Source organism: Boleophthalmus pectinirostris, unplaced genomic scaffold (assembly GCF_026225935.1).
Source record: "Boleophthalmus pectinirostris isolate CB_2022bp ecotype Guang Dong unplaced genomic scaffold, ASM2622593v1 HiC_scaffold_15, whole genome shotgun sequence".
NCBI lineage: Eukaryota > Metazoa > Chordata > Actinopteri > Gobiiformes > Gobiidae > Boleophthalmus > Boleophthalmus pectinirostris.
In genome coordinates, this window is record NW_026571070.1 from 17,765,909 (window position 1) to 17,786,315 (window position 20,407).

General features: G+C 38.3%; 1 protein-coding gene across 3 annotated transcripts in view; it reads left to right on the plus strand.

Moving 5' to 3' along the window:
• Positions 1–20,407, plus strand: part of ctnnd2a (catenin (cadherin-associated protein), delta 2a) — a 260,843-nt gene that overhangs the window by 197,826 nt on the left and 42,610 nt on the right. For all 3 annotated transcript variants that reach the window (XM_055150733.1, XM_055150734.1, XM_055150735.1), the window contains 3 exons: positions 1,833–2,019; positions 12,846–12,963; positions 15,523–15,705. In XM_055150733.1, the coding sequence (XP_055006708.1) occupies positions 1,833–2,019; positions 12,846–12,963; positions 15,523–15,705 (488 nt within the window). The remainder of the gene's footprint in view (positions 1–1,832; positions 2,020–12,845; positions 12,964–15,522; positions 15,706–20,407) is intronic.

Below are 20,407 nucleotides of genomic sequence, written 5' to 3' on the forward strand. Positions count from 1 at the left end.
TTTCAGGCTATCTTAAAACTTTTTTTTTTTTTGTCTGCATTTGCTTAAGTTTGCATTGCGTCACCATGGTAACCATTGAACATTCCACCAATAGAGATATGTAGAACATCACCAGCATGATGCCACTGCAAAGTATCAATTAGACAAGCAAATGACACCACCAGACTGCAGTTTAAATGTGTGGAACGGAGAATCCACTCACAGCAAGATGCTTCTTTAGCCATAAAATGAATAAATGCAAGATAGATAAGTTTAATGCCATGTTGTGGAACATTCAAGGTAAATTAGTTACAATGGAGACAAGCAGGTGTGTTACTCCCCCACAGTGTGTAGAGGTGGAGTGGAGTGACAGTGCGTGATTTGCTTTGTGTGATTGTGTCTATTGTTTGTCAAAATGAGAAGGTCATCTTAAGTCAGTGTGCCTCCTCTGTGGACATGTCTATATATATGACCCCTCTATATTTCATTTCTATTTTATCTGTGCACATGAAAGACATATGTCATGTTGGACACACTGCATCTGGGACCTGACTCCGCACTGACCTTCAGCACTGTGGCTTTTTATAGTTGTAACAAATGTATGTCTCCTCTGCTATCTCAATCTGTTTTGGCCTGTCCTCTAGATTCACCACATCCCCTTTCATTAGTTTTCTATTTCTGTGTCTCTTACGGTTGTCACTGTCTATAACATATGTTTTGCATTGTCCGACTATAGCAAGTTGCAGCAGAAGGCGGATTAACATTTCAGATGCAAAGATGCTGATTAGGCCTGACTGTGTGCGATTGTGGTTCGCAAGTGTAGTTGTAAATGTGTCATAGCTGACCAACAAGGCCAGCCCTGTCACTCATCTTTATAGAAGCATCTGTTTTTCCATCTGATCAGTGAAAAACACTGTTTATGCTCTTGTCCAATTGACTATAATTATGAATTATACTGTATGGTTGTACCCGCAAAGTATTCACACAATGTTTCCGTACAAGTCTAGCTTGTGAAAAACTTACAGAAGGATTTTCTGCAATCCAAACCCAAGTCTAATTTATAAAAAAAAAAATTAACAAAAAAAAAACAAACAAAAAAACATAGAAATTATAAAAAATGAAATTATGATTTTTAGGCACATTTTCAGTGACATCTAGTTTACATAATATTAAATAAGATATCCAAAATCCCTTCTGTATATGTATTTTATTTTATATATCTAACATGTCAACAAAGATTTAAGTCTGGCTCTTTTCATGTTTCTGTTTTGAATGTCCCAAAAATGCTCAGTTTTGGACGTTTTAACACATAAAATGCCTTATTTCTGTATGACAATATTACAGGATGAAATACTTTTTTTTCTTACATTTCCGTGGCTACAGGAGAAGTTTCAAAATGATATCTCCTATTCATCTGCTATGTCTCACCTTAAAGTTAACTAAATTATAAAGCATGTCCAAACGTTTTTTCCTTGAACTTAAAACCAAATTATGCTTTACATTTGGAAAACAGAGAATAAAAAGCAGAATCAATGTGAAATGTGAATAGAAATTGGCAATGCAAGAAGTGATATTTAAAGAGGTGGAGCTGGTTTGCATCATACAAAAGCAAATTGATCCAGATTTTGAATGCATTTCATTGGTAAAACATCAGCAAGTCAAGGTACAAGAATAGAGGGCATTCAGACGTTTAAAGATGATGAATTGTTTCTTTTTTCTTCAAAAAAACTTTCCTATAAGCCAAAACTACACAAAACTACACACAAAAGCTATCAAGCGTATACTGAGTGTTTTTGTTTACAAAACTGATTTATTGCCTTTTCTATTTTAGTAATGAATGTTTTTATTTTCAGGCGTACTGTGGAACTTGTCGTCATGTGACGCCCTGAAGATGCCAATCATTCAAGACGCCCTGGCCGTATTGACCAACAGTGTTATCATCCCCCACTCCAACTGGGACTCCTCCCCCAATCACCACGAGGACCGCAAGCTCCACCTTCACACGTCCCAGGTCCTCCGCAATGCAACAGGCTGCCTCAGGTATGTGTGCAAAGTCATTCATAACTTATCTGCTGATGCTAACCAAGACATATTTATCCATAGGGATCAAATCATTACTCAGTGCTTGGCAAGTGTGTTTGTTATCCCTTAGCGATACAATATACAGTGTTATTGATCATGTCACGCTGTTGATTTTCTGCTGGGAAACATTAGCGTAGCAATATGCATAACTTTGCATGCTCTATTGAATTGCGAAAATTTGTGTATCTTGCAGGTTTGTGTGCAAGGTAGGTGAAGCCAGAGGTGAAAAGAATACAAATTTTACCCCTAAGAGAAATTATAGAGGGGGTTTTATGCATTTTTTTTTTAGCATTCAGCCATGGTATAACGTTGTTCCTTCATCAACACCATGCATGAAGAGGTTTTAGATGTAATCCATGCATGTTTGAGTATTTTAGTGATCTCTCCCAGGCCTTATTTGAACCGTCCTTGTGGTTAGCAGTGAGCTTCTGTGCAGTGTTCAGACCGTCAGCCTACGTCTTTCATGCTCCCACAGGACAATTCTCCATAAATATATAAAAGCGTAATACAAAGCTATACACAGCAACTTAACTTTTCTGATGTGATGTGCAGTAGTTTCATTAGCGGGATGGACACCAATTGTAATGTGATAGTGCTCTGAAGGGGGAGTGACTTAGTGCAGGGAACAAATATGGCATTTTCTAAACAATAAAAGGTAACATAGTGATCTAAATATGTCATGTGTTAGCAATTAATACCTCATAAAAGTAAAATACCCCTATTTAAAGTAATACATACTACTCACTGGTAATTGTTTTGTTTTAGTTTTTTCTCTAGGTAATCATGCCCAATTGGGAAAATCATTACATATTAATATACCCAGTTTTCATTTTTTTTAATTTTGTGAACGCCATTCTCAACAGAAATTAGAAGTGTTTTTTTTTTTTTTTTTTTACAGAACACATGACATACAGTAATTCATGTTCAATTAAAAGTAGTAATAATTAAAGATAATGACAATATGGTTAAAATGACACAATACAAAAACATTAACATAATTACACTGATTTCAATATTTTAATTTCTTACTTCCACTTCTTTTAATTCCCTCAGAGCATCACACTATGCCGAGGGATCCTGCCTAATTATATATGCACATTTTCACTATGAACAATATAGCGCCTTGTTGTTTCTCCGTCTCTCCCTTTTCTCAACTCCGGGTGGTATCCATAGCAACAACTCCTCCACTCGTGCAGGTCCTTTGGGCGTCGAGACTTTCTAGTTGGTGCATCGCTGGTGCATAAGATGTGTTCACAGTTGTTAAAGCCAGACTTGATGAAGTAACAGCTGTGTAGACTGTGTTAGCGGTGTGATCCATTGCTAAGGAAGTCATTGTTAATTAAAAGATGATAAGAATACATTTTGCCTTGTAGGGAACTGGGTAAAAAACAATACTTCTATAATAATGTAAATGAGTGAAACTTATATATATTCATTTATTCAGTAGCCTTAAGCCACAGCTGCCCTGGGATAGACTGACCGTACTGAGACTGGTCATCTATGCCCATCCTCAATTTATTTATTTTTTTTCTGTAGGCCAATCTGTCAGGGATTTGTCCATTTTTTGGTCCAAGTCTGCCCCTGTATGCCATTAGACTCTCCAGTCATTCAATCACCAATGCCAGTGACAGTATGCAGTGGACGAACAAAATTTGATTAATTTTTCCCCCATTGGGCATAGTTCAGGTTACATACTAAACTAAATATTGGACAGTAAGTTTGATTTTTGGTTCCATATACTTTCACTGTGTAACGTTTTTGGAGGCAGCTATGCCAACTGCTCATCTCTGTGGACTTGTTATTGCTTTGCCAGAAACATTCAAATGTATGGCAGCTTATTTTATTCAATTATTGACCTTTATTTAATCAGGATAGTCCCATGGAGATTAAGAATCTCTTTTTCAGGAGAGTCCTGTCCCAAGAGCAGATCCTATTGCACATGTTTTAGTGGCAGTGGTTGTAGGTATTTACTTCTCCTCCACTTATCTGACCTGTAATTTAGCCTGGCCATGTCACCTGCTTCTATCTCCATGGTGATAGACACATTAAGGCCATACGGTGGAACATTAAACACAAAGCTGTAACATGCAGGTGGCAGACCATCTAAAGATCATGTTTATGCTTAATTGACTCTTGGCAGTTGTACAGTAGACCATAATAACACAAAAACATACTGTAGCACACCAGCACACATTCATACTCTGACATTACAGAGTGTAGATGGTCAGGGGGGCCCTTGTGCACATGGTCATCTCTCTTTCAATCAACCACCAACAGTCTCTTGATTAAAACTCCCTTCTCCCTCCTTCTTCAATTACTGCCCTGTGTCATTTAATGTTTTTCACTGCCTGTCTGAAGATGCTACTTAGGCATTGGGGTTCAATCATGTAATTCTGCCATGTGGTTTCTCGTGTGCAGAGTCAATACTTAAAGGCTCTGAGACTCCATCCAAATGGGACAAATAGTCAAGGAACCTCCAGGCTACATACGCAAAGGCTTAACGTCTCACTGTTTAATAGATGACTGCTACAATATTTATCTTTTTAAAGATTAGTCAACATTAAAAAAAGAAGAAAAAAAAAGTTAATAGCGAAGTTATAAATCAGATCAGTAGAGAGGTGAGCACACTCAGAGAAAGAATGCATGTTTTTCAAGGTATTCGTCGCAATAAAAACATATCTAAAATGTAGTCAACGCAAGATCAGTTTAATGCCATACAGTAGAACATTCCAGGCAAATCAATGAAATTCACCACGGAGACAACCAACTGGCAATTCGATAATATATCTGCGCTGTCAACAGACTTTGTAGGGCCAGGGCTCTTGAGAGAAGCATTTAATAGCATTTAAAGTAACCAAGTGCTATTCTGTTCCTTTCTGTGTACTTGTGTGTTTTGAACTAGTCGGAGTTGTGTTTTTATGATGTTACCTCTCTGGTGTTTCAACGTTTTTGTGGAGCTTTTGTGATTCACTGAGTGGTTTATAGGACTTTAGTGAGAGAGTGTGTGTCTACCTCCAGTATGTGTGGCAAGACAAATGATGCTGTCAGTGCAGTGCTCCACGCAGCAAAGCTAAAGATCCTACTGCAGAAGTGAGGGTGGGAGAGCCAAAAAGTTAGAAAAAGATTAGAGGAGTTGGAGATGGTGAACAATGGGCCTCTGTGACTAACGAGATCTCTGCGCTGAGTCAAAGAGTAATGAAGGTGTCTGGGCTTCTCTATAGTCTGATTTTTCTGTCTTATTTTTGTGTTGGGGGGCATACAGGGACACTGCTAAAAGTATTAGACGAGGTTAGAAAAATGACACATGCAGTCACTATTAAAATCAGGGACATCTAGGTGGAATTTTAAGAAGAAATTGTTTTGTAGTTTAAAATTTACAACCAAACCAGGACTACACCAAGACTGTGAGCACTAAAATTAATGAATTATTTCATATGTAAATGCCAGATGAATTAAGACTAAAAATTAAACTATGACCACTGATCTTAACTTGATTTGTATAAGACCTCATCAAATAAAAGGTTATACCTGGACAAAGATTGAATTGAAATGGGCTCCTTCTATTGGCATTGTCAATACTGCAAAAACTGTATTTATTTAAAGGTCCTATATTACACAAAATTGACTCTTGTGAGCTTTAAAGGTGCACTGAGTATCTTTCCTAGTGAGTGGTCTGTTACCTGCTTGTCTCAGTGGAAATGTTACTGATTTGCTTACAATGTCCCACAGTATGCCATTAAACTTATAATATTTCCATAGCATCAAACAGGCCAAGTTAAAGGTCAGATCAGTGGAATGGCAGCCCTGCTTACATAAGAATGCATGTATTTAACTGGATTTTTAAACACACCTTTTTGAAACAGATGTTAGAGGAAAAAAAGCTTTTAATGCAATACTGTGGAAATTTCCCAGCAAAGCAATAATATCTCCATGGAGACAAGCCGGTAGCATAGCCTCCACCAGTAAAATGCTCCTTTAAGCCATGTTAGAATGTTGTTATCTTCTCAAAAACATACCCCAAGTTATTTAGTTTCATTCACAAATGTCTGAGTAGTCCTGGATTATTAGGCTCCCCAAAGATCAAAATGCTCTGTTCCACCTTGTGATGTCATGTAGTGGTAGTTATCAGCTACCTTTTGCCTTTTTCTCAGTAGAGATTGGCAATTCCAGGCTGAAATGATCCAAATAATTCTAGTGAAGGTGTATGGAGTTTAAAAACACAGTGGAGCACTTCTTGTATTACCACATGACATCACAAGGTCGAACAGTGTTTTCTGTTTGAGAGAAGAACTCAGACTAGGCAGGGTTTGTGTGTTAAATGTGTGTGAATGAAGCAAAACAAAACTCCATGGGAAACAACATTATAACAGAAAAATAGTGTATTGTGGGCCTTTAAATTTTATAGTAATGTTTCCATGAATTATCTTTACTCTTCATCATAAGTGAAGTGGTTCTGAATCATTATGTGAAAGCTGGAACTAGAATTTACACATGATAATAGGAATGAACTGGTGTCGGGGCATCAGGTGTTTTCATTCTGGCCTTGTAAATGTGCGGCTCTCGCTTTGTGATTGAGTGTCTATGTGTGGCCCTATATAAAATGTGGGCCAAGCAGCTAATGATGCTGAAGGACCCATATGTTGTCCAATGGGAATGCAGGCAATAAAGGCACCTTCTCCTCCACACAAGCACATTCACACACATATACCAGCTGCTGTAGAGTCACGTTGTGGCCATTTGTTCCTTATAAGGCATCAGAGACCCAGCTGTCTGAAATCTAGTCATGTTGAGACCAGCTCCCCACGTGTAGCATGGACAAGATGATAAGTGATAATGTAGAACTGTCAGATCCAAATTCTCATAGTTTTTCAAAATGATTAGGTACCTTTTAGAAAAAAATTGTGATATGAGTTTTGTTTTTTGGCCGTGTGCTGAGAGGTGAAACCCAAACTTGGTCCGTCACCTGCTTGTCTCCATGGAGATGTTTAATCTATGCCTGGAATATCCCACAGTATGACATCAAATGGATCTATCTTGCATTTATTAAAATACTGTTGTTTTTTATTGCACAGAAATAACATGAATATTGTGAGTGGGGTTGCCTCTCCACGGATCTGACCTGTAACTTTGTCAAGTGCATAGCCCACTTGTCTCTGTGGAGACTGATGAGTTAAATGCCATACTGTGGAACATTCCAGGCGAAACAGTAAGTCTCTTTAGACATGCAGGTGACTGAAGCTCCACCAATAGGTTTTTTTTTGTTGTTTTTTTTCTACCTCAAATCTTGATACTTCCAACCACTAATTAACCAAAAAAAATAAATAAAAAATAAAAAATTGTTTTGAGTCCATAATTAAGCCATGCCTATAAATAAAAGAAAGTTCTGGTTTTGTGTATCCCACTTTGAAGATAATTTACAGAAGATTTTGACATTTGTGAATAATTGCTTCACTTTTATTCTTCCAATTATCAAAGAACAAGTTAGTTGCACTATACCAAAGCTTGTAAACGTTTTCTGAAAGCAAATAAAAACTAAAAAACTGTTTTTCAGCTGTAATGGTGTGTGCCTTTTCCACAAAGGAACTTTCCAGTTACTACCTCCAGCAACAATAACTACTGCTACTTTCTTAAAGGGATGCTTAATCAAGTTTGTGCCTTTGTCTCACTGGCTAATTATTTAATGATGCGGGCTAATGAGTTAGACCGAATTAGTGAAGAATGGCATCAGAATGGGAATTAAGTGTCTGAGCTTGTAATGGACCTGTTAAATAGTAAGAGTGAATTTAAGGTCACATTCTGTTAAATGGCATGTACAATGCACATGGGTAATGGCATGCAGCCTGGAAAAGTAATAGTCTATGTGCTGGCTTAAAGGCACTTCATACACACTTAAGAGAAGGACAATTCAAGTTTTCAATGTAGAAAGTGAAATGGACTTGGTACATTAAGTGTGTGTTCACATTCGTTTTGTGTTGTTTCCTCTTAAAAATCATATCTGGAGTTGTGTTTTGTTTAATTCATACATGTTTAACATAGGCATGCATGTATTTAGACACATTTTAAACTCTATACACCTTCACTAGAATAATTTGGATAATTTCAGCCCTGGATTTGCCCATTTCTACAAAACAAAGGGTAGACGGTAGCTGTCAACTTGAAAAGTACGTGGAACAGCAATTTCAGCTTTGGAGATGTAGACAGACTAATAATCAAGGATTAATCAGCCATGTGTGAATGCAACAAAACACAACTTCAGGCATGTTTTTGATGAGGTAACAGCATTCTAACATGACAAGAGTCAATTTTGCATTATATTGGACCTTTAAAAACATCAAGTTTTTTGGAGGGCATCAAACCTGCGACTAAACTAAGACTGAACCTGAACTAGACCAACTTAAGCAGGACTAAAATCAAACCAAACCAAGTCTATATTATGTTAGTGAGCAGAAATCAGGGCCAAAGCACGCTTAAATATTTAAACTGTAATAATGCAGCCACAGTTGGTCACCGGCCCTCTATTAACCTTATGAAAATAGAAACATGTCATGTCTCAAATTTGAGCAAAATACTATTTCCCCCCCATGGTCTCTGGACATGTTGATGCTATTTGTGGGAAGGTGGTTAGCAAGAGACCTCTGAACACAACAATAATGAAATACCCTTATTGTAAAAAGTTGGCCAGTCATGATAACAGAGTTTGAAGTGCGATATATTGTAGAAGTAAATATAAACAATACAATATTGAAACCTAACTTATAAATAGAGTACAAAGTATATCCCCCAAAAGCATTCTGAATCTACAATATTGTTTAAAAAAAAAAAAAAGCGAGCCACAACAAATAAAGAAGAGAAATAAGCCAAGCAATTTATTTTCTACATTATATTTTTAATATTAGACCTTTGTCCAAAACTGTTGCAACAGTGATGTCAGGAGACCAAGAGGCACACTAGCACCTGATAATACATAGTTAGAGTTTATTCTACTCTATTGGCTGCACAGTGGGATTTGGTGAGGGCCACATAAGCCATGGCATGTTTCTCAAAGGATACAATCTCTCCTGCTTCATTAAAGAAAGCAGAAGTTCATGTGCAGAGACTGCTCAGTGCGGACAGAATCACACGTGTGAATGTACCTCCTCAGTGCACCAGGGAACCTCCAGATAGATACGGGCACTGCGCTCGAAATACCATTGCAACAAAAACTTTATATTTTAATTGTATAGCAAAATGTGAAAATATATTGAAATAAATAAAATAATGCATCAAGCTGTTCAGAAGCGCATAAACTTGAGTGATTTGTAAGTGCTATTTTACACCTCCTACACATATAGCATAGTTTTCAATACTTCTTTCATAACAAGCAGAGAATGGGCATTGAGTACCTTAAGTATATACTACATAATGGTGAAATTTTATTTCCTCCAATCATGTGTATTTTGCAGCTCTTTGTGGGTTTGTTTGTCTGCTGGTAGAATAACTCAAAAGCAATTGTAGATTTTGAAAGGGTCAGGAAAGAAAATTGTAAGTTCTACTGGAGATATTGGTAATACTGATTTCTATCCACCCACATGGAACATTGAATATGCCAGTACAAAGCCCTGATATATGTTAGTTTATATTTGAGTTAATACTTTTTAAACAGGACAGCAGGCAGGGTGAAATGGGGGGTGAAGAGTGGGGAGAGACATTCAGCAAATTATCCAAGCCAGGGACTGATCTCACAACACTGAGGATGCCAAGAGTTTTTATCTGGCTCTTTATGTCACATTCATTTGCCTTAAAGGTGCGCTGGGTAATTTTTTGCTTGGTGGTCCATCCATTTCTATGGATATGTCCTTGCTTTGCCTGGAATGTTCCATAGTATAGCATTAAACAGCTTTATGGTCACGTTTTTAATACAGCGCTTTACAATAAGCAACCACACACCCATTCCCACACACACATACATACGAGCGAGGTGGGTTAAGTATCTTGCCCAAGTACACAATGACAGCATTCATCTGTGGGAGCTGGACTCACACCACCAACCTGTGGGTCATTGGATCTGGCCGCTCAACCAATGATGTTTATTTCAAGAGTGGGATTCGCACCAACAACCTTCGGATCAGTGAACAAACACTTTACCAACTGAGCTACTTTACAGGTTCGATAGCTCAAAAATACTTAGAAAAACAGACATTCTGCCTGTGAGTGGGGTTGCCTTGCCACAGATCTGACCTGTAACTTGGTTTGGTTTGGTCTCTATGATGATAAAAAGGTTTAATGTTATACTTACTGTGAAACATTCCAGACAAAGCAGTAACATCTCCATAGAGAAACGCATTTTGACGAAACCTCCACCAGAAAAGTTACACAATGCACCTTTAATCTTTCAGAAGTTTTTATTCCATGAATTTGGTCTCTGGAATTTGAGCAGTTGTGATGTATTAGACAATGGGAATGAAAGGAAATTTAGGATTTACCTGTTGTTTCTGGTTACAAAATGTAATAAATTACAATCTTTCTTCTCACAATAATCATAACTCTCAAATGTGATATTGGAACGTCCATGCACAGAGATCACAAGTATTAGTTGTTTTCAGCAAAACATCTTCTCTTTTTCATTAGTATTATTCATATGTGTGTGCTCATCGTCAAGTTCCTTCACACATGATCACACTGCAGATATAAAACATTACTGGTCTGAATGTCAGAATATTCAAGGCTACATTTTTAAAGCAATAAATTATCTCCATTCAGTGTTCTCATGCGTGCGGCTTCCTGTCTACGGTGGTTAAACATTTGTCAAGGTGAAGTATTTTCGTAGCCATGTTGTTTTGTATGGGCCTGACGGAGGATGGAGCCTGCTGTACTTATAAGCCAGTCCTCCTCGTAGCTTGTTTGCCCATTAGCATTCAAAGTGGGTGAAAATGACTTGACCTTCTCTTGGAAGCGCAGAGCCGTGAACGCAAAGTTTTAATTGAGTTCTTGTGTCTTCCTTTCACTCGCCTTTTCCCTTTTTCTCATCAGTACAATAAATGATTGACCTCAACGCATAGACTGGGGAACAGCTGCCATCTCTTTATTATTCTAGCCTGATAGATGAACTTTTTTCATTTAAGACCACTCGCACCTCTATTGTCTTCCTCATCTGTTTTTATTTGACATTTCACCCATTAGGAAAGCTGTTTAATCCTATCTTCACTTTGGCAATTAGACCTATCAGTCTGTGGTGTGACCGAAGCTCGCCGATGTGTGAGACTTAATTATCTTTAAAGTTTCGGACACCAATTTTGAAACAAATCAGAAGTAAAAAATAGTGCACCTAATACGATCACTTCTTAGTAATGCGTCGAACTTCAGTGTCTGCTACTGCTATGATCATTTTGAAGTTACTTTTAGAGATACATATGACACAGTGAATGCTTTTTACACATTTATAATTTCAGCCTTATGGGAAAGATTAGGCTAGGCTGCTAATTTTGTAATATGCATTATTTTGTCTGTAACTATTATGAATGTTATTATCAGTCAAATCTAATTTACAAGTTAAAGGTCCCAAATTACGCTGTTTTCTCATCTATGTTATGTTTTTTCCTCATCAAAAATATACCTTTCTTTTGTTTCATTCACACATGTTTAACTCTCTGGTCCATCTTGTGATATCATGTGGTAATGCAGGAAGTACTCCACTGTGTTCATTACAATTATTTGGGTAATTGCAGCCCTGGAATTTCCAGTTTCTCCTGAACAAAAGGTAAAAGGCAGCTCTTAATTTGAAAACTACCGCTTCACGACATCTCAAGGTGCAGAGCATTTTGACCTTTGGAGATGGCGACAGACTAATAAACCAACTACTCGAACATGTGCTAAAGTTCACAAGAGTCAATTTTACTTAATATAGAACCTTTAAAAACTACAACAAGAAGTGCCTTGCCCAAGGTACAGCAATGGAATGTACTGGTCATGGCTGCCTTTGGGTTTGTGGGCAAATGCTGTAAACACAGAGCCACAGCCCTAACTAACATAATTTATGTCCTAAAGTCTTTATTACCAACTCAATTTACCCTTTTACAATTTCATTTTCAATTTAATTTAGCAATTTGGCTGATGTTGTTGAGATGATTGGTCATTTACAGTGACCTTAAATCATGCTTCATAAATTTAAATACACACTGCTGTGATTCTGTTAGTGCTGTTTCTATGTGGCCTAATTAAGCTGTAATCATCGTACTATATCATTTGTGGGGGCAGACAACGCCATTGATGTGGACAAATTGTTTAAACTGGCTTTTGATTCAATGTCTGGTACAGTGACAGAATCGTGATTTAGCCCTAAAACAAAATCCCACCCAACACCACCCACCTGTACCTCCAGTTTAATTAAAATCCTATTCATTCTTTCAGAGCCGCACACTGGCAAATCCTCCCTATAATAAATGGAACAATATTGTCAAATTATCAAAGCAGCTTCTCTGGGCGCATTGGCTGTGAAGTTCGGGCACCAACTGTCTCACTAAAGAGGGCTTTTTTTTTTCCCTCTTGGACTTAAGTCAAGTGCCTTAAATTGAAGTGAGCCTTTAGGGCATAGATTGAGATGTATCCAGAATTTTAATGCTCCCTTTTCAATTGTTTAATGTAGGAGCGCTGCCAGGTTTTCCCCGGTCTCTCACTCTCCCACTCCTCCCCGCTGTGTTATCCTGCCTCCCTCCATTTGTTTTTCTATCCTTTCTACTGGCAAATACAACCAACGCTTGCGAGTAACCAGTGTTTTTTATATATATATATGGTCTTGTTTTTTGCAGGAATGTAAGCTCGGCTGGCGAAGAGGCACGACGGAGGATGAGGGAGTGCGATGGGCTGACAGATGCTCTGCTATACGTCATACAGACCTCTCTGGGCAGCAGTGAGATCGACAGCAAGGTCTGTGCAACACTGTGAATAACATAGGAGCCATGACTAAGCCCAAAGCTCCAAGCCATTACTCATGCATTTAGAACAGTAGGATTGAAATTTCCAAAAATGCTAATTATCACAAATGAATTAGAGAGTGAAAGAAGAAAAAGCGTGTTACTCCTAAATGTCAGAAAAAATGAGTTTTTAAATGTTCCAACAGTTAATTAGCAATTTAGTTTTAGTTGCTGTACCTTCCACAAATTGAAATGTTCTTCTAAAACTTTCTGGATTTAAAACTCGACTGGGCCTATTTTCGCATTTCCACATATAGATCTAAACCTGAATGAGACCAGGACTAAAACAGGACTAGAGCAAGACCCAGTCAAATCAAGACAGGATCAAATCAGGACAATGTAACAAAAGAAAAAAAAAGTCATCCCAATAAACTTTCATTAAGTTTAGTGTTGAAGTAGTAAGAGCTCCAAGGTTTGAAAACTTATCTGAAATCTATAGTTTTTTTTTTCTTTTTTTTTTTTTTCTTGTCTTTAAAGTGCCTATATTGCATACTTTTTTTGTCTGTGTTTTATTTTTTTTTATCAAAATATTGTGTTGTTTCATTCACACATGTTTAACCCTACTTATATAGAGTACTCTGCTTTACTTTCAAGAACCCTTCTTATCTCGAGTTCTTCTCAGAAAAACGTTTCCACCTTGTGATCACTGCTCCAAGTGCTCAACTGTGTTTTTAAACTCCATACCTCTTCACTAGAATCATTTGGATAATTTCAGCTCTGGAATTGCTAAACTCTGCTGAACTATAGGTAAAATGTAGCTGTTAACATTAGAGTACCACTACATGACATCACAAGGTGGAACAGAGCATTCTGAGCTTTGGAGATGTAAACAGACTAATAATAAAGGATTAGTCAAACATGTGTGAATGAAAACATAAACTCAAAAACATAACTCCAGGTATGTTTTTGATGAAGTAACAACTTTATAACATAGTTTAAAGTGTCAATTTTGCATAATATAGGGCCTTCAGAGAAAATTCTATGTAAAACTGAATCGACTTGCAAATCAGCGCAGTGTAGAGCACAGATCATTTGCTGTGGGAAGCAGATTTCCGACATGTCCAAGTCCATAGGCGGTGGAGTGTATATGTCACAACACAGTCAATACTACATAAACAGCGTTGTGGATGGCTGACTTCTCAAGGTCTCAGCGTCTCGGAGCCTTTCTAAATGGACATCCGTAATCACTGTTTAAGCGGCTGGCTCACTCTGCTGGCTGACCACACTCACCAGAGCAGTACGCCAGTCACAGACGCAGTAACAAAGACAGATCGCCAGCTCTACCAGCAAGTGGTCATTCTAGCACCAACAGTTCACATTAGCCGCATGCTCAAGCTAGTTACAAAGCAGTTTCAATGCAAATCCAATCCAATGACTTCGTAATATCCCTCGAAACTTTTTCTGATAAATTGGAGGAGGCACAATTAGGAAACTCATCATCAACACCTAAAATCTGTCCTCAATGAACAGTGTGGTCGTGTTTCATTCTCAAGCATGATTACATGTTTTAAAGGTGCACTTAGTAACTTTTCTGGTGGAGGTTGGGTCACCTGCTTATCACCATGGAGATGTTATTGTTTTACCTAATCGTCCACATTAATATGAATAAAATAATAATGCATTAGTCTTATATAGTGCTTCTTCAAATGCTCAAAGTGCTTTATCTGTCTTGCACTTGTTGGGTAACACGTGTTTTTATAGCTCAAATATACCTTGAAAAACATACATTTTTCGTTGATGAGCTCTCCATAGATGTGACCTGTAACTCGGTCTGGTGGTCAAGTGCTGTGATACAGTTTAACTCCTCCATGAAAATTACTATCTTGCAGATACTTCACCAGAAAAGTTACAGTGCTCCTTCAAAAAAATGCATTATACATTAAAAAAAAAAAAATCTAAAACAATTATCCTGTTACTACTAAGTCATTTTGATGTTTAACTCCAGTCTATTGGGTTTGACTATAGGTAGACCGACAAACCAATTCAAGAGTGTAATTTCAAAGTGCCACTGAATATTGTAAATAATGCATAACAATTTCTAGTTTATCCATAATGAGATTTGAGTGTATTTCTGACTGCAGTTCACTGGAGTGGCACATTGCTTTGTTTGCTGCCTCTCCCAGGACCCTCCAATTACACTGCTTAGTTATTTTTGAGTAAACTATCGGTCAGACGGGGAGAAGATGGATGATTTGTCTTTGTTAATTTCCACTTGACGACTCCCCACATTGTACAGAAACACGCACCTAGCATAGACGCCATTGATTGTTGTAATCTGTCTAGCACGTTTCACTGCCGCCGGGTGTGCCCATAAACTGGTTGTTTAATGGACTGTGATACAATATATTGGGCTCTGTCATTTTTCCTCATTTACCGGAGTTTCTTGTAATCTCATTTCAAAGTCATAGCTAACTAAAAACCAAAGTTTATTACCACCAGGAGTACATTTCCTACTTTTTTATTTTGTTATTGGATATTGTGACTGTGTGCTCTTTTATTATTTTGTTTGTAGACTGTAGAGAACTGCGTCTGCATCCTAAGAAACCTATCATATCGGCTGGCGGCGGAAACCTCCCACGGACAACAGGGAGGGTTAGAGGACCTGGACGGGTTGCTCTGCGATGCCAATGGAAGAGACGCAGAGAGTTCTGGTTGCTGGGGAAAGAAAAAGAAGAAAAAGAAGGGAGCAGAACAGGTGAGAATACAGTAATTGATCTGGGAAGCTTAGTGGGGCTGGGCTTGGTTTGTACCTCAATAGGAGACCACTGGGAATACCCCCCGCTTCCTGGAGTAACACCCCCCCCACCCACACACACACACTCACATTAAATATTTGCAAGCTTGCTCAAGGCTAATCAGCCATGTGGTAACTAATGACCACAAGACCTATAATTTCATTTAAACCCTGAAATCTGATTAAAGCATTTTGCAGAATCTTGCATCCTCATGAACAACCGCGTTATGGATAATAGTTACCGCATAGCTGGCTAACCTCTGTGATGTCACTTTCGAAAAATCTAAAGGAAAAATTTAGTGGAAAATTTACTTTTGGAATCGCAGCGGGGGATTATTGTTGAGCTCCACTCTATACTGTTGTTGTGATCTTAGGCAAGACACTGCACTCACCTTGCCTAGAATGAATGAAATGTATGCATGAGTGACTGATAATCAGAGCGGCCAATGGCACAGATCAGCAGCCTCGCTTCAGTCTACCCCAGGGCAGTTGTAGCTATAGTGTTTTAACATCTGAGAGTAGGGAGAGCATGGATTAAATGGTGTTACAGAAATCCATTGCATAAGTATAATAAGTATCATTATTATTCAAGTGGCTTTTTAAACTTACAGGTTTTATTTGCCGCCTACCATGTAACATGTGCTATAAGTACCTCTTGAAGAACATGTTTAAGAGGTATGAATGCCTCCACAGATCAGTCTGGTCAAGAATAGAACAGATGGATATAGAATTAGCTTCATGCGTAAGAGCTGAAAGTGTCAAATTCTTATATTCTGTATTTTTTTACTTAATAATTTAAATATATGTCTAAAAGTTATTCTTCTAGTACTCAAACTTACTTTCTCACTTAAAAAAAATCTATATATTACCACTTTGCTTTCCTATAATACATACTTTCAAGGCCGCATTGCATTTGCAGTAACAGCATTTGCAATCATTTGTTCAGCCCTAGTAAATTGCTTCAGGCTCAATGTTTTTTCCTTAAAAAATAATAAAACCATGCATCACTTTCAAACTGTGCTTTTAGAACACTCAAAGTCACTTTTCACTGCATTATCCATTCACTCTCTTAGCTTTTAGGGGTATAAGCAACCTCTAGTAATTCTTTAAAGACCACATATTATGCTATTTTCTGATCTATGTTATAAAGTTGTTTCCTCATCAAAAACATACCTAGAGTTGTGTTTTGTTCACACATGTTTAACACTCAAATCCTGCATATTTAGGCTTTATAAGAATAGTTTGGATAATTTCACCTCTGGACTAGCTCATCTCTACAAACAAAAGGTTAACTTGAAAACTACCACCACATGACATCACAAGGTGGAAGAGAACATTTTGATCTTTGGAGATGTAGACAGACTAATAATGCAGGATTACTCAAACATGTGTGAATGAAACAAAACACAACTCCAAGAATGTTTTTGATGAAGATGAGTCCATTTTGCATAATATAGGACCACATCAGCCAAACTAAGTGGATGTTGACATTGCTTGGACCACAGAAAGTGAAGATGGTGATGATGATTTCTTTTATTTTTAGCAGCTGACAAGGGATCGTTTGTGATACATTTCTTTACAATACAAAAATCACATGTTACAATATGTTAGTTGATTGTCTGTTTGGTCTGAAGTTATTGTAGTCAGCTATTTATTTATTAAGGGTCAGACAGCAAGGCCCGGTCTGGACCTAAATGAATGAAACCGACACAGTGCACTGGTGCCAGTCTTTTATGCTATTACTCAGTGTTCTGTCTGTAACTACAGCCATGATGCCAGCCCCATTTGTGATTTGACCCATTAGCAAGCTTGTAGAAGGGTTATTGTCCATTTGATATGTGACTAGGTGCACTTATGAGAATGTATTATATTTCATTGTTGGTGTTGAGTGCTAGAAATTGCAAGCCTAACTCTCCACTGAGCTTATTTCCACTTTTACAGAGAGCTTTTCTTATAATCACCAGAATGTATTGGCTGGAGCTGGGTACATGGTCACATTATCGATGGTGTAAATTGCAAAAATTCTATGTGATTTATTAGTCTGAAGAGAGTTTTGATTATGCTCATATTGCTTTGTGGTAATATTCGTTGCTCCTCTGTAGTAGTGGGAACTGTAATTGTTGACATTATTAGCAGTGGTGTACTCGGGAAAGTGGCCAGCTATTTGCAAGGCTTTCTATTTTATATACGCAGCCAAGGAACCTCTATGGATGATCAGAGGAAGCAGGAGTAAACCCATGGACGCAAACAGACCAGATCCAGACATGATCCTTCTTCACTCTTCATCTTCAGTTTAGTTTGAGCTGTAGAAAGAGACAAACGATTCTAAAATTGACAATACCATACAATGCTCTAAAGGAGTAAAAAGTGAAATATGTTATACACTTATTAAAGGGACAGTTTGGAATTTTGGACATAGGGCCTCATTTCCTTGTGAGCCAGAGTGTTGGAGACGTGTGGCAGACACTTTTTAAAAAATTATATCCAGTCCTTGTTTTTGCAGAGGTCGCTGGTGCTAGGCTAGTACATGTCAATTGCAATAGTTAGCCTACCACTAAAAACACTTACCCACTCCACAGAGCACCCGAGGCAAAACAATTATAACACCAGACTATCGATGTAAATGTCTGTGTTGATAGAAAAATGTTTGAAATAAAACTAACTTTGCCCTGCATGAATCATTGCATGTTGAGGGCCTATTTTGTCATATATCAATCCACCGCTGCCAAGCTTTCTATGAGGAAGTACAACGTGCTGCTACTGCTTAGACATAAATCCTTCAAATGCAAAGTTGGTTTTACTTCTAAAATGATTTTATCGACACAGACATTCACATCAACAGTCTGGCGTAATAATAGATTTGCTTCGGGTGCTTTGTGGAGTGGATAAGACTGTTTTTAGTGGCAGGCTAACTATGGCCATTGACATGCACTAGCCTAGCACCAGTCCATCCATCCATCCATTTTCGTCCGCTTATCCGGGGCCGGGTCGCGGGGGGAGCAGCCTAAGCAGGGACTCCCAGACTTCCTTCACCCCAGACACGTTCTCCAGCTCCTCCGGGGGGACCCCAAGGCGTTCCCAGGCCAGCCGAGAGACATAGTCCCTCCAGCGTGTCCTGGGTCTTCCCCGGGGCCTCCTCCCGGTGGGACATGCCCAGAACACCTCCCGAGGGAGGCGTCCAGGAGGCATCCGGAACAGATGCCTGAGCCACCTCAACTGGCTCCTCTCGACGTGGAGGAGCAGCGGCTCTACTCCGAGCTCCTCCCGTGTGACTGAGCTCCTCACCCTATCTCTAAGGGAGCGCCCAGTCACCCTGCGGAGGAAACCCATTTCCCAAATAGCAGGGTGGGTTTCCTAGCACCAGTAACCTCTGCAAATACAAGGACTGAATGAAATATTTAAAAAGTACCTCCACATGTCTCCAACACTCTGGCTCACTAGGAAATGAGGTCCTATGTCCAAAATTCCAGGCTGTCCCTTTAAAACTTGAACCCCAATCTGGTATTTTCTTGAAATACAGTCCATACAAGGCTTGGGTTGTATTAAATGTCCATCCCTGAAATGAGGCTCTATGTCCAAAATTCTGAACTGTCCCTTTAACTACCGTCATTTACCTAATCTTTCCTGTTTGTAGGGGCAATTTTGAGTAGTATTTACCATTCAAAAGATATATTTTTGTACATAGTTTTCAATTGTTAATAGGTTTGGCAACAGAGCTAATCTTAATCACTCTGAAACCCATGGATAGACAGATCACCTTAAACTATATTTTTCAAGTTTAGTTTCAGTACACATCTCATTTGTACATATTTTGTCAATTTACTGAAAAAATTGTATCTTTCTGCCATGTTATTATTCATGTATGTGGGAATACCGTCTCATATTACCATACTTGAATAAGCAGCTTTGAGTTCATGATTAAAGGTTCTATGTATAGATAAAAAGATGCATGCATAGACTCTTTACAGGGCCTCTCCAAAGACACAAGCTAGTTTAGTTTACCTTGAGACCAGCAGAAAGGGGAAGAGCAGCCGAGCAAAACTGAGGAGGTCAACAGGGACTGGGGATGTGTGGAGAAAGGAGGAAATAGACAGGACGAGGTAAACAGGGATTGAGCAAGAAAAGGGAGGAATCGAGGGGCGATCAACAGCGCCGGAAAGTGGGACAAGATATAAATGACAAAAGGAGGGGAGAGAGAGAGAGGGCACGGCAGCAGGTTGCACAAAAAGGTGTGGGCACATCAGTCTACAAAGAGGTCTTAAAGGAAATTTATATTGCACTTGGATGAGCTTTTAACTGTGGTCTTTCCTTATCATTATCTTAGTTGGATTTTGATTTATGCATTTTTGAGTAATCCTGCATCGTCCTACATTTTGAGGCTTGAGTGAAGAGAAGATTTTTGTTTTAACCTATCACATATCTCTGTCCAAGTTTAAAAATGTGTCATATGGCCATTTATAAATACAAATAAATAAATACATAAAAATCATAATAATAAAGTGAAATGCCACTTTGAAGATGCCAGGCAAGTCAGTGGGCCTCTTTCTGTTATTAAGGTTTAGATCAAATATGTTTTAATGAATCAAATGTAAAGTTATGCATTGAAGTGTTTACATAGTTCATGTGATATTTCATCTATTATCACATGCCTTTATTTTTGCAG